This window comes from Corythoichthys intestinalis, chromosome 9 (genome assembly GCF_030265065.1).
Source record: "Corythoichthys intestinalis isolate RoL2023-P3 chromosome 9, ASM3026506v1, whole genome shotgun sequence".
Lineage (NCBI taxonomy): Eukaryota > Metazoa > Chordata > Actinopteri > Syngnathiformes > Syngnathidae > Corythoichthys > Corythoichthys intestinalis.
The window spans coordinates 41834249-41849281 of NC_080403.1; the positions used below are offsets into that span (position 1 = coordinate 41834249).

General features: G+C 39.3%; 1 protein-coding gene across 2 annotated transcripts in view; it reads left to right on the plus strand.

Moving 5' to 3' along the window:
- LOC130921326 (low-density lipoprotein receptor-related protein 1-like) overlaps positions 1-15033 on the plus strand; it is a 338897-nt gene that overhangs the window by 227012 nt on the left and 96852 nt on the right. For both annotated transcript variants that reach the window (XM_057845057.1, XM_057845058.1), the window contains exons 25-30: positions 1020-1224; positions 1307-1471; positions 1566-1810; positions 7154-7285; positions 8003-8230; positions 11318-11492. In XM_057845057.1, coding sequence (XP_057701040.1) covers positions 1020-1224; positions 1307-1471; positions 1566-1810; positions 7154-7285; positions 8003-8230; positions 11318-11492 — 1150 coding nt within the window. The remainder of the gene's footprint in view (positions 1-1019; positions 1225-1306; positions 1472-1565; positions 1811-7153; positions 7286-8002; positions 8231-11317; positions 11493-15033) is intronic.

The following is a 15033-nucleotide window of genomic DNA, read 5'->3' on the forward strand; positions in this document are numbered from 1 at the left end:
GTCGTCGGATGTAGAAAGAAATGGCGAGTCAAATTTTATGTCGGATGTCGAAAAGATCATGTTTCGACGCGATCATGTGTCGAGGTACCACTGTATACTACCATACTAGGCCAAAAGATACCCCAAAATCATCAAATTCCAACTGGTAAAATATACAGAAATAATGCGTCAGGTGTCCCATCCCAAGAGCATGAGTGCCCCCTAGTGTAAGATCACGCACAGATAAACATATTTTCTACCATCAAATTAAAACGATCATATCTCTAGTTTTCTGTGGGCTATCAAATATCGAATTATCAAATAAAAAACTGTGAGAGCGTTTGATATCCACACTTTCCAGTAATGTTGACGCCAGCGCTGCATGTGAAATAGATGTTTTATTTACTGTGCTTTAAAGACACCGTGTTATTGATCACGCCAGCGTGATCATAGGATTCAATGATTAATGAGACTTGTCAATTCAGGCCAGCATGCAAACTTACATAACTAAATGAGGCCTTTTTTAGCCCAACTCAAAACATAGAAGGTTTTTTTGGTATTACTGCACCCACAGCCACTGCAATTCACTGAATGTGTCATCTAGTTATTTGAATGACTGATTGTGCTTGCTCTTAAGCATTTAAAGACTGTCATGTGAGTTAATGCAATGCAATGTTAGCTCTGAATAAACCTTGGTGGGTTTCATTTACATAATTTTGAAAGCCTGAAGCAAAATAAATCACTGCTTTGGGGGCAGTTCTTAATGTCAGCAGCTATGAATATAAAAATGTTATACGAATACATTAAGAAAACAAGTTCAATTTAAAAAATTCTGTTGTATTATATTCAATTTTATTTTTTGTAATAAGAACACCATAATGATGGACAATGTGCTTGAGGAGCACCTTCTAAGTAAATAAGTCTTCTGTTAAACCAATAGCACATTCAATGCACTTAGGCTAAGATAAGATGAATGAGCAGTGACATCAATGTGAAAACAAGTTGTTGACATTTTTTGTTCTTTTTGTGTGTATCTTAAGCTTTAACTAGCTTCGACGTGGTAATCCAGTATGGTCTGGCCACTCCCGAGGGCCTGGCAGTGGACTGGATAGCAGGAAACATTTACTGGGTGGAAAGCAACCTAGACCAAATAGAGGTAGCCAAACTTGATGGCACCATGAGGACTACACTGTTGGCTGGAGAGGTGGAGCATCCTCGAGCTATAGCCCTGGATCCCCGTGACGGGTAACACGTGCTCTGCACTGCACTCCGCGCATCATCAACTGCTGCTTTAGAAGACATTTCCTAAAACATAAACTCTTGTCAGGATCCTCTTCTGGACTGATTGGGATGCTAGTTTACCACGGATTGAAGCTGCATCCATGAGTGGTGAAGGCAGAAAGACGATCCACAAGGAAACTGGCAATGGAGGCTGGCCAAATGGGCTCACTGTTGATTATCTGGAGCGCCGCATCCTCTGGATTGACGCCAGGTACAGCACAGCAAGCTTTTTGGGTACAAATACTCTTAGTATTCCTCGGATTGAGTCAGAAATCCAATTAAATGGATGTGTTCCCTCATTACAGGTCTGATGCCATTTACTCTGCCAAATATGATGGTTCTGGGCTGATTGAGGTACTGAGGGGCCACGAGTATTTGTCTCATCCCTTCGCTGTCACAATGTATGGAGGTGAAGTTTACTGGACAGACTGGAGGACTAACACATTGGCCAAGGCCAATAAGTGGACTGGGAGCAATGTAACTGTCGTCCAGAGAACCAACACGCAACCTTTTGATCTGCAGGTCTACCATCCTACCAGACAGCCTGAGGGTAAGAAAAAAATAAAACTGGCAAACAAGTTGGAATTTTTGAACAACTTTTTCACTTTAGCTCACCCAAGTATAACTTTGAAGTTTCTTTAGAGTTGGGTATCGATGGGATCCGGGACTAACACACAGGTTCTCCCGGAACCGTTCAAATTTTTAAAATTTCGATTCCAAATTTCGATGTCCTGACCGCCGACTGGAAAAATAGCTGCCGAATACCATGAAGATGAAGCCACATGAAGACTAGCTCCATTATGAGCAAATCATATGAAGAGGTTAATTTAGCTTAGTACAAAAACGTGTTGTTTAGCTTCACATAAATGAAAACAAAGTTGCAGAATAAACACACCGAAATGATATCAGACCCTCTGTTAAAACATGTAAACTTACATATTTTGTTTTATCACGGGTTACCAACGATGTGTAGTTCAGAGGAGGTGAGTAGCATCTGTACACCTCAATGATTCTTTTCCAACTAAAGTAATGTTCTGTTTGCCTGCTGCTTCCAGTAAGTGACAACTAGGGGAAGCCAAGCTCACATAGCAAAACCAAAGAAAAACTGTAGAGTCCGGAGTTACAATAGTGACATCTTGTGGACAGTTGAACAATATATCAGTTTAGAAAGAAATCAAACTTAAAAAGTAGTCAATTTAAAATCAAAGGAGAGAACACTCCCTGCCTAACAACTGCTAGATGTCAGCCCTTAACTAACTTGTAGAAATACCACCTTAAGCAAAAGATTCAATACAATAAATGCCTGCAGCATAAGAGACTCTAGAACATAGGCAAAAGAATATATGTAAATGTTTTCTCCGTGAGCTTTTGAAAAGTAAACATCTTTGTGAAAGTGCACTCCTGTGGAAAGAAACTTCATCATATTCAAGTTCAAAGATTGATATTTACTGTATATACAATTTAAGAATAGCCCTGTGAGAAATTCATAACAAAGTTATTTGAACGTCCATATAATTTAAAAAATAATCTAGAAGTTAAGAAATTAATATAAACCATGCAATTTTTTTTACCCTGCCTATTAAATGAATTGGAATTAAGAATCGTTTGGAACCGGAATCGAAACGTGGAATCTGAATCGCAACCGGAATCATTCAAATTCAAACAATGCCCAAAGCTTGGTTTCTTTGTGCAGAAATTATGGTTTTGTCCTTTTCAAAAGTAAGACGCATTGCTAATCACTGGCGCGGGAAGTGGGATGCTGAGGGTGCTACGGCACCCCCTGGTGTTGGGGAGATTTTTTTTTTTACGGTAGATTTTTTTTTGGGTTAAAAATAAAGAAATAAAGCATTAAAGATATATGTTGAAAAAGCTGACCTGACAACTTGCCTGCTATCGGTTCATGTTGATTAGGGCGCTATTGGAACGGAAAAGTAAACTGTTGACAGAGGAGGCGTTAACATAGCACAAAAACAAATTAGCGATTTTTTTCCTTTCAAAAGCAGCGAAATTTTCTAAAATTTGAGGTCGAAAATTAAATGATTGCCCTTTGCTGTCTTCAAATAGGTAAGACATGCTTACATTGTAGCCATATTACCGTTTGTTGTTGCAGTTGAACTACCGCTGTGCAAAGCGTTGTTGGATATTAGTGAGCAATTTATTTTAGTGTTGTGTAAAGGGTTTGTTAAATCAAGGCTTAGTGGCCCTTTTAGTTTTCAAATGTGTTATTGCGGCCTCTATTTGTGGGGATTTGCATTATAATACACGGGCCCTTTTATTTTCAATACAAAAACTCCAACACATACTGTAGGTGAAATAGAACGCTGTCTTTGTAGTAGCATAGTAGAAGACTACGTAAACTATCCAGCATGCATGTGTACTGTCATTGTGCACACCTCATATGGTGAAAACATGCGAGTATGACAAATTTGGGCCGAAATGGCTGTTTTTGGATGGGGAAAAACTAAAAAAGATCCTCAGTGTTCTCTACTTTGAGTGAATTCCAGCCATAAGCGGATTTTAAGGGGGGGACAGGGGGTCCAGGCCCCCCTCCCTGGTGGCAAAAAAAATTGTAAAGCAATAAAACTGCAACAAAAATGAATGAAATGAACAAAAAAATATATTTTTATAATGGGTCAAAATTATTTTTTAAACAGATCATGTGACTAGCACCTTAGACGGTCATTTGCTTTGCATATAATTTTCATTGAAAAAAATAAATATTAGGGGAGGGCAATTTTATTTTTTTAATGATTTTTTTTCTTATATTGAAAATATATTTTTTTACAGAAGCAACTTTGTGAGGGATTGAATGATTGAGACACAAATGGCCTACCCTTAATATGGACCAAACTCAAAAAGGATTGCTTCAATCAAAGAAAACTTTTTCAATGAAAAATGAAGTGGTCAAATGCAAATTTTTCAATCTCATAATTTTTCGCATTCAAAAACTTTTTCTATGGTTGAAATTGTTCTTTTTTTGATTGAAGTGATTTTTCTTTTTAATTAGAATATATATATATATATATTTTTTTAAGTAACTTATGTTTTGATTGAATAATAAAGACAAAAACGTCCTAGCCAAAATGTGGCCCAAACACAAATCAACATTACTTCAATCAAAAAAGTTGCTTCAATCCAAAAAAACTTGACTTCAACCCCCCCCAAAAGAAAAATAACAATCAAAGAAAAATAGCTTTCACATGCATTTTTTTTTAGTTTTTTGTTTCTAATTTTTTTTTTTTTTTTTTTGTGCATTCAAACACGTTTTTTTTTTTTTTTTTTTTGGACGCGATTTTTAGCTTCAAATTAGGGTTGTCAAACGATTAAAATCGAGTTAAAAATTAATTAATAGCAATTATTCGCAATTCCAACCATCTCTAAAATATGCCATATTTTTCTGTAAATTATTGTTGGAATGGAAAGATATGTAACGTAGTGATTGAAAATAAACCACAAGGTGTCAATGGCGAGTTTTAAATTAATTAGAGATCTAGCCAAGGCAAAGTCTGAGTAAGTTTGATGTGTATTTTGCATAGCTATTTTGATTAGGAATGCCAGTTCTCTTTGCATTGAGCGCTTTTCTTTTTGTGAACATTCGAGATAGGAATATTATTTTTATGTGCTTTCACTAAATGATACTGTAGCGACTTAACTTTTCAGCTCAAATGCATGATGGGAAGTTGTGAAACCATGACTGTCAGTGGTGGCTGCAAATGATATGAAGTATGTTCTGCGTTATGTTCAATTAAACGTGTTAAGAAAAAAGTCATCTCCCGCTCTACCCAGATGCATGCTGGATAGTTGTGCGCCTGTGTCCACTCGCATTTCTCTGCCATTTTGCTCCCAATGTGCTAAATCGCCGTCATTGTAAACTGTTTGAAGCAACACATGAACAGGTAATACCGTGCATGCGTTAATTGCATAAAATATATAACGCGATTAATTTAAAAAATTAATTACCGCCCGTTAACGCGATAAATTTGACAGCCCTAATGATATAGATATATATATATATATATATATATATATATATATATATATATACACACACTCACTGGCCACTTTATGAGGTACACCGTGCTAGTAACGGGTTGGACCCCCTTTTGCCTTCAGAACTGCCTCAATTCTTCATGGCATAGATTCAACAAGGTGCTGGAAGCATTCCTCAAAGAGTTTGGTCCATATTGACATGATGGCATCACACAGTTGGTGCAGATTTGTCGGCTGCACATCCATGATGCTAATCTCCCGTTCCACCACATCCCAAAGATGCTCTATTGGATTGAGATCTGGTGACTGTGTAGGCCATTTGAGTACAGTGAACTCATTGTCATGTTCAAGAAACCAGTCTGAGATGATTCCAGCTTTATGACATGGCGCATTATCCTGCTGAAAGTAGCCATCACAAGTTGGGTACATTGTGGTCATAAAGGGATAGACACGGTCAGCAACAATAATCAGGTAGGCTGTGGTGTTCCAACGATGCTCAATTGGTACCAAGGGGCCCAAAGAGCGCCAAGAAAATATTCCCCACACCATTACACCACCACCACCAGCCTGAACCGTTGATACAAGGCAGGATGTATCCATGCTTTCATGTTGTTGACGCCAAATTCTGACCCTACCATCCAAATGTCGCAGCAGAAATCGAGACTCATCAGACCAGGCAACGTTTTTCCAATCTTCTATTGTCCAATTTCGATGAGCTTGTGCAAATTGTAGCCTCAGTTTCCGGTTCTTAGCTGAAAGGAGTGGCACCCGGCGTGGTTTTCTGCTGCTGTAGCCCATCTGCCTCAAAGTTTGACGTACTGTGCGTTCAGAGATGCTCTTCTGCCTACCATGGTTGTAACGGGTGGTTATTTTTTGAGTCACTGTTGTCTTTCTATCAGCTCGAACCAGTCTGGCCATTCTCCTCTGACCTCTGGCATCAACAAGGCATTTCCGCCCACAGAACTGCCGCTCACTGGATATTTTTTCTTTTTCGGACCATTCTCTGTAAACCCTAGAGATGGTTGTGCGTGAAAATCCCAGTAGATCAGCAGTTGCTGAAATACTCAGACCAGCCCTTCTGGCACCAACAACCATGCCACGTTCAAAGTCAGTCAAATCACCTTTCTTCCCCATACTGATGTTCGGTTTGAACTGCAGGAGATTGTCTTAAACCATGTCTACATGCCTAAATGCACTGAGTTACCGCCATGTGATTGGCTGATTAGAAATTAAGTGTTAACGAGCAGTTGAACAGGTGTGCCTAATAAAGTGGCCGGTGGATATATATATATATTTTTTTTTTTTTTTTTTTTTTTGACGGTGGTAACTACATTGGCACGACACCGGCGGGCGTACCATATTCAATGGATGACGATCTTGGCGAAAAGTATAGCTGTCCTAAGCAGCCTGATTTAGAATTCCCCTCAAGAATGAATGGAAACAAACAGCGCTCATTGTCAACTTATTATTATAAATATTCTTATCAGTTAATTTTATTGCTGACATTGCGTTTTGGGGTCATCAACATATTGTGCCCCCCCGCCCCAAAAGTCAAACTCCGCCTATGCTTCCAGCCTCGGTTGCTAATGTAAAGAATTCCGCTATACACTGTATTTTTCATGTAATAAAGAGTTAGATCTGAGAGTTCTGGACAAAAATATCCTGCCTCCCTCCATCTACTCTACTCACTTCCTTCTATTACTACTCTACTGCTGCCACTGGGTAAATTGTTGTTGTTTGAGTTTTTTACCTAGAACATCTGCCATGCTCATCAGATTCTCCAGGGAGCACCAATGATTGGATTAGTGCATATGAAAACCAACGAGGCCTTAGATCCCCCAACATCTGTGAAAATTGTGATTTTAAAAAATGTATTTTTTTTTTTTTTTGTTTTTCTCTACAGCACCGAACCCGTGCGCTGCAAAGGATGGCAAGGAGCCCTGCACTCATCTATGCCTCATCAACTACAATCAGACATTCTCCTGTGGTTGCCCCCACCTTATGAAACTCGGGCCTGACAAGCGTACTTGTTATGGTAAGCATGAACACACACACATACTGTAGCTGCAGCAGAAAACGAATTCTCGACTCACTCTTTCTAAGATTGCAAGTAATTCCCTCTCGCTTGCTTGTTGAAAGAGAAATGTAATCCCTGTTCTTGCTGAATAGTTTTGTTTTTGTTTATGTATATATGACTGTGAAGAAGGGAGAAAAGAGCATGGCATTAAACAATCCTTTTTTCCTCACTTTGAGGTGCCATTATTATGACGGCTTTGGAGTCCATTGAAGTGACTGTGTGTTTAGTCAGCGTATGAGATTAGTATTCAGTGCAGGGATCGCTATTCTCTTCAGGGGTAATGGAATGGAGAGGCCCGTTCTTGTCTGATGCAGGCATCCACCACAACCCTTCTCACCCAGCACCTCGCCTGGCTGGGCTGATCCAGCTTGACACTGTTATTATTCCCCTCCTTCTCTCTTTCACACTTCCTCTTTCCCTGTCTATCTTCTGCAGGCCGCTGCGTCAGTTAAGTGATAATAGGACTGGCGAGACCCATGGAATTGTAATGGATAGCTTCTCGTTGTATTCACTTGCATGCGCACAACTGCAGTCGAGTGAAGAAACCAGACATAATCGATGTTAAAGCTGCAGGAACATGAACTTTTTATTCAAGTGACCGTAATGACCTAGTCTTTGGTCTTTGGAGACGCGGACAAAAAAAACAAAACAAAATCTCATCACCTCTTTCCTCAGAGTCTCGTCAGTTCCTGCTGTACGCTCGCCAAATTGAGATCCGAGGAGTGGACATAGATAGCCCCTACTACAACTACATCATCTCCTTCACCGTGCCTGACATCGACAATGTGACCGTGGTGGACTACGACGCTATGGAGCAACGAATATATTGGTCAGACGTTCGCACTCAGACCATCAAGAGAGCCTTCATTAACGGCACTGGAGTCGAAACTGTAATTTCTGCTGGTATGACTCATATGCCATATGTCATTCAATACTGCAGTAATAACCATATAATAGAGCAAAGAACTAAATTCACATCATTATTAGTCAGTACATACTGCACTCTACATGTGGTTTGAGTCACAGATTGTACTTACAAAGTGCTGCGCTACCTAGATTTACAAGTGTCCCGATTTTTTTTGGAGTTAAAATCCATCACTTTGTTAATATTTTGCTTTTTATTGCTTCACAAAATTTGTGTTATGACTCAAGTTACACCGCTTCTCGAGTGAATTTAAATTAGCAAAGCAAGTTGCACTTGCACTTGCGAGGATACTGCGCCAAATGAACTCCAGCTCCCGATGTCACTCGTAAAGCCACGCCCCTTAAAGACACACATTCAACACATATTGACTAGGTTCATACAGCAGGTTTTAATGCACTAATCCAATTTTTTCGTGTTTTTCCAAATCAAGTGAGGCATTAACTTGACAGTTTCAACGGGACAGGTCTCATAAAAGTGGACCATTTCAAATTCTATCTTTGTCACTTTCTTATGTGGTTAAAATCTGATCTGGGATACATTTTTCCAGAATATGGCTGTGGTCTTAACTGTCAAGTCTCCCAAATTGGAATTCATGCAGCAATTACGTCAGCAAAGAGCAAGAGGCACGAAGATGTACATTAGCGTTAGCGCCTAGCTTGAACCGGGCTTTTTGGGAAGAGGCGGGCTTCACAACAGTCATAAAAAATAAATTAAATGGGGGGGCGCCATCCTGCTCGGTTTTCTTTCTGTGCGCCAAATGAGTAGTACTTTATTTCAATATTACTTACATGGCCAAGAGCCGGGGCAGACTGGCCGTATGTGCGTGCGTCATGCACACACAGTGCTCGCATGCGTTCTGTCAATCTATATGAACTTTGAATATAAGATTAAACAGGGATTATTTATGTCTGTTATTTGTGTCCTCGGCTCTTTTTGGAAATCAAAATATGATTACCCTAAAATGACGTGTACCCAACATGATTAGTCATTTGTTTTGATGCCTTTGCACATGCTGGTCAGTTTGCTAAGCACGTGTTAGACTGCGAGTTAGTGCACTTGTGTAATACTTGAACGGGCTCTATGGAGAAAGGCAGTCTGAACAGGCATGCCAAAAAACAGATATGGCAAAAAATCGGAACTGTTCATTCAGACCTGCGGTATGAGCCTAGCCATATTCTGCGTTCAGTAAACCTTTAATGAAACTTTTTTTCTTGATGTTATTTTTCATAATGAATTCATAAAATAGAGTATAATTATTTTTCATTTATTTAAAACATACGTTTTTGCCATGGCATGACAGGATTGATGGAATGCCATTAATTTACAAATTTTGTTTGATATAATGTAAATTTAGTTAAAGGCCTGGACACAGGACAATTTAAACTTGTAAATTTAGATGTTCTGTTCTGTGTATTTTATGCACGAAGAAATGATAAAATGATGGAAAATGGTCCAGTTTTAAATTATTTTGTGAAGTGGTTCTCAAAGTCAAGTATGAGTACAAAGAGCGGTACACGGACTTCCTCTTGTGGTACACGAAAGATTGATTGAAATAATGTTGATTCTGTATTCCACTACAGTCAATCAAGTATCCAGGACAGTTCTTTCTTACTCAACTTAAACTAGAAAAAGATAAAAAAATGTTTTTTTTTTTTTTTGAATGTTTTAGAACTGTATAATATGAAGTATTTAGTAGGGATGTCCCGATTGCATATTTTTACACCCGAGTCCGATCACCTGATTTTGAGAATCTGCCGATACCGAAAATAAATTGTTCTTAAAAAAAAAGTTTTAAAGTTTTAAGCATGTTACTGTCCCATTGAATTATTTTTAAACAAGAATAACGTACAAAAATACTTGCCTTTATGAAATGCTTCATTAAGTGAGTCTCAAATCTGCTCACGCTTCTGAAAACACACACAATCAGTTGCCACAGCACACATCCACTAGAGTTTGACAAGCTCAACGATGATTGACACATGCGGCGTCTTTCAAGGTAGCGCTTCCAGGCCTCTCTAGCAATATTAAAAGCTTCAACGGCTGTCAGTCATCGTTAACTTTAACAAGCAGACTGCAGTGCACTGGTGAGCAAGAAAAACAGTAGGAGGGAGAGTGAAGGCTGTATGCGCATGAAACAGAATATACGACAGTGTTTTTTGCATTGAAATAAGACTGAAAAAGTGGGGGTCGTCTTATTTTCGCGGTCTAGAGATAATACCCATTCACGACGCTAGATGGCGCCAGATATCATTGAAGCAATGTTGTGTCATGACAGATCTCAGCAACTCTAAAGTTTAACCAGTTTGCACTATTTTATTGCAATATTTTTCCTTATTCAGATTTTTTTCAAGACCACAGTTACAGTTAGACTTCACTTTGATGGTTAATGCAGTTATTGCAATTTTGTTGTTGTATCACAGTAGATTGGTTTATTTACATTCCAAAAACCAGAAGCCATTCATTTACGAATGTGATTGCACTTTAGTTTACATATTAAAATGTTCAGATATTAAGATTTGAATGAGGAAAAATAACATGCTTTTTCTCTCAAATATGTTGTTATAATCGTTTGTTTCAGATGTACTGTAATTATTTTCTGTATAAAAAATAATTTGGTGTTCAAAAAGTCTTTTTTCAAACTTGAGTCTTGAAAAAGAGGGGGTCATCTTATAATCAGGGCCGTCTTATATTCGGGGAAATACGGTATATGTCTTTCATTAAAAACCTGATCCTTTTCAGCTGATTCCGATCCTCTGAAAATTGGCGCCATCGGCCCGATTTCCGATCACGTGATTGGATCAGGACATCTCTAATATTTAGGAGCAAATTTGAATTGTAATACCATACAACTCACTCGTAAAAATCCATGATCTTTTTCCCAGAAATTCAAGCTTAAACTGTGGTTTACAAAAAATGAATGGAACCCTTTTTTCATACGCACCATCATATTTTATTTCGGACCCATATAGTATTACTCCGAGAATCAAGTATTCTTTGAGGTGGTATTTGCTTTAAAATGTATAAGAACGACTAATTTACCGTATTGTATGTTTATCCATCTTTAGATCTGCCCAACGCTCATGGCCTTGCAGTGGACTGGGTGTCCAGGAATCTGTTCTGGACGAGTTATGACGCAAATAAGAAACAGATTAATGTTGCAAGACTGGATGGCTCGTTCAAAAATGCTGTGATCCAAGGCCTGGACAAACCTCACTGCCTGGTGCTGCATCCTATTTTGGGGTTAGTCACACATATAAATGCCTTCAAGCTGTCATACTTTGTCCCAGTAAAGCTGATTGAAACATCACCACCGGGATCACCTTTAACCTACGACATATCCTTCTCTTCTGTCTCGCTCCATTCTTAAAGAAGGTTTCACTCCACTGGTCTCTGAATTATTTACAGTCTGTCTGTTCCTATTTCAGGTTCCTTGTTTGTCCTCCATCCTTCGTGTCCTTTAGTGTTTAGCAAATGTCTGTTTTCCTTAGTGTCTTGAAATCTAATCCCCCACTGAGCTCCCCAAACCAAACCTGCCTGGCCTCTCTCCTAACCAGTAGAGCAGAGACGGACCATCTGTATTTATATACAATCTGGTTTTGTCCTACAGGAATTTTTTCCCTTTTTTCCTTTCTATTTTGAAGGTGCTCGTAAATGCTGTGGCCTTCTGTCTTTTATCTACTCTTTCCTGGCTTACAAAGACTTGCGCTGTCTTTAAATGCACACATAAATGAAGGAATGTTTCCGACGTGAGCATTGTTGTCGTGAGGCAAAATGAGAAGCAGATGCTGGTAGAAGCGTTTGTCCTCTTTCTGACACTAATACACGGAATACTTCAGGGGGTGCGTGCGAATAGGCAAACAGTGTCAGGGGGAGGGACAAAAGTCTGCTGCATCCTGTAGTCATTCGAATTAAAGACATTTTAGCAATAAAATAAATGGTGTGGTGGGAGCATAAGTGAGATTCTAAACGTTACTTTGAAACATACTTCACAGGCAGCGACACAGATGCTTAATGTGTTTTGGTGTCAAATTAAAAGAGGTGCGGTCTTGTAGGAAAAAAAGGCACTATTTTCTACCGTATTTGTAGTATACGAGTACCATACCAGTATCACGAGTACTCAAACTTTTAAGTTGTTGGAGTAATTTCAATTCCCACCAAAGAGAGTATGTTTTTATAACCATGTTAGTCTTCTTACCAAAGGAAGAGCCCATTTACTCTGGCGCCAATCTGGATAAAGCAACAATTTAGCCGCTTTACTAATCAGCGTTTCCCCTCTACAAAAAAGATTGTGGCGCACCGCCACACCAAAAAAAAAAAAAAAAAACGGCCACGCCTTGCAAATTGGTTTATTTTTTTTTAATTTAAAGATACATTCTAATTTATAATTTGTGTAATTTAACTGTGCTGGCTATAGACCCCAATCACAAACGTCACACAATCACGTGATCGCTGTATTGTGCCGCCATATTGTCCGTCATTGTGTGTCGTATTGTCAATGATCGTAGTTTGTAAAGGTGGATTCACTTGCAAATTATGGAAGCCCCAGTGCTTTCAGACGCTGTAAACTCATTGGATGAGTTGCATAAAAGCTGTTATGTGGAAAAGCTTCGGTCGATCCAGTCGCCAGATCCATATTTGATGCCCAAACCGATGTTTCCTCCCATCCCGTGCGTCAGAGCTCGTCCTGAGACCACAAAATTTCCAATCATACTCCAGTTTATGTCACAATGAGGAGTCGGGTACCCAAAATCGGCACCGGCCCGAATATAAACCGACATTTGGTCAGCTGAGCGTCACCGTTGTCAGGATTGTAAAATGAAATTTGATCGACAACGGGCCGGTGTGTCCCGAAAAATAGCTGCCCCCTGTGAAATGTTCCCCCTGCCGGGAGCGCTTATTTATAACGCTTTATTAACGTGAAAACATCAAATGTTTTCATGGACGCATTACAGCAATGGATTTACGACTGTAAGATCAGTTTTGAATAATGAAATTATACAAAATATTAGTAATGTATTTTAGTAACAAATCGTGGACTGGGCCACATAACCATCTTTGAACAGAAATGTATTAGTCTACAGGTTTTCACGACCATATCCCAATGACAATCACACAGGTATGACATTTATTAGTTCAAGCAGAGTAAAATAATACATATTCACGGTACAAGAAAGTCGTTTCCGTGTGGGCGCTCCCGTCAGGCAGGGGCGGACTGGGACTAAAAAGCAGCCCTGGACTTTGACTCAGCCCAGCCCATAAGAATCGCTATTCGAAGGGAAACACAGACCCCATAGGGGGGTCCGGGAACATGCCCCTCCCGGGAGAATTTTTTTTTTTTTTTACATTTTATTGTAAAATGCACCAATTTCGTGCACTTTGAGAGAAAAATGAAGAAAATGTGTCTAGACTGTGACTGTCTGACTACGGGCGCTCAAAGTACTGCAAGGCTGAACTGGAGTTGGATTCATTTTCTGTACTAGCTCTATGATCAACCTGAATAAACAAATGAAAGAATTTATTTTTCAAAGCAAGTTTTACGTATCCAATTGATTATAATATATCTCTATAGATCTCTGTCTATAAAATGACTTCATTGTTTATGCCATAATTCAGTGGTCTCCAAACTATTCCACATAGGGCTGCGGCGGGCGCAGGATTTCATTCCAACAAAACAAGACAAAACCTCTGCACCAATCTGGTGTCTTACAAGTGTAATCAGTTGATTGCAGTCAGGTGCTGCTTGTTTTAGCAGAAACTTCATTGGTTAAACTGTCGGTACTCGATCGGTTAAAAAAAAAAACAGGCCCCACAGCGGCCCTTGAGGACCGGTTTGGAGACCCCTGCCATAATTAATCTTGCCATACAAATAATAAATTTCAATGAAAATACAATACACATTTCAAGACAAATCCTGTATACATAAACTTCATTGGAAAGTATTAACCAGAAAACAAAACGATATATAAATGATTAATAATGTATATAACATCAATTTAACTACCTAAACTTTAAAGTAAAACCATTCATTTTATTAATATTTTGTTATATTTCTTCTGAATTAATATTGCTATGCTGCGTGTGCATACATTGTTTTACGGCTAAAATATTTTTTCTTAGGAGAGGGATAGTAGGACTAGCATACTGTAACTTGACACGATTGCAAACGGGTACATCGACTAGCTGGCACTAACCCTTTAATTGTCATTTATTTGATTTAAAATGTAGCTACCTGATGGATAACAATTGCCAGTTTACAGAGCAAGTAACCCTCTTCATCCCAATTTACTTGCCCTGCGCTTGTCTGGGGAATTTCCAACAGTTTATCGTTGCCCCCTCCCTCTTCTTTTCTCTCTCCCAGCACCGTCTGCACGTCAGAGCGGCTGCAGCTCCCTCTCACCATCGCCGGGAGCTGAGCTGTTGTTACCCGACGTGGCCGTTGCAGCCAGACTGCTGCTTGCGAAAATATTTGTCGATTTATGACATTTTAATGCTTCACTCTCCAGTTTCTTTAATTTTTTCTCTCTAACCTTCTCCGCGCCACCCTGCTCTTTTCAGTTTTTTTGCCACCACCATCCATATTGTGCATTAACACTCGTCGCTATTTTGCTTCCACAAGGAAGGAACCAATGAAGGCTACTCTGTACTTTCGTCGTTCCTAGTCTATCAGATTGGCGGTGAAAAACCAGGCGCATTGCTGCCACCTGTCGGATTGGATGCGAACTGTAGATAATCAGAGGATAGGGGGGATAAAAACAGTGATGCATAATGAATGGCGGCCGCC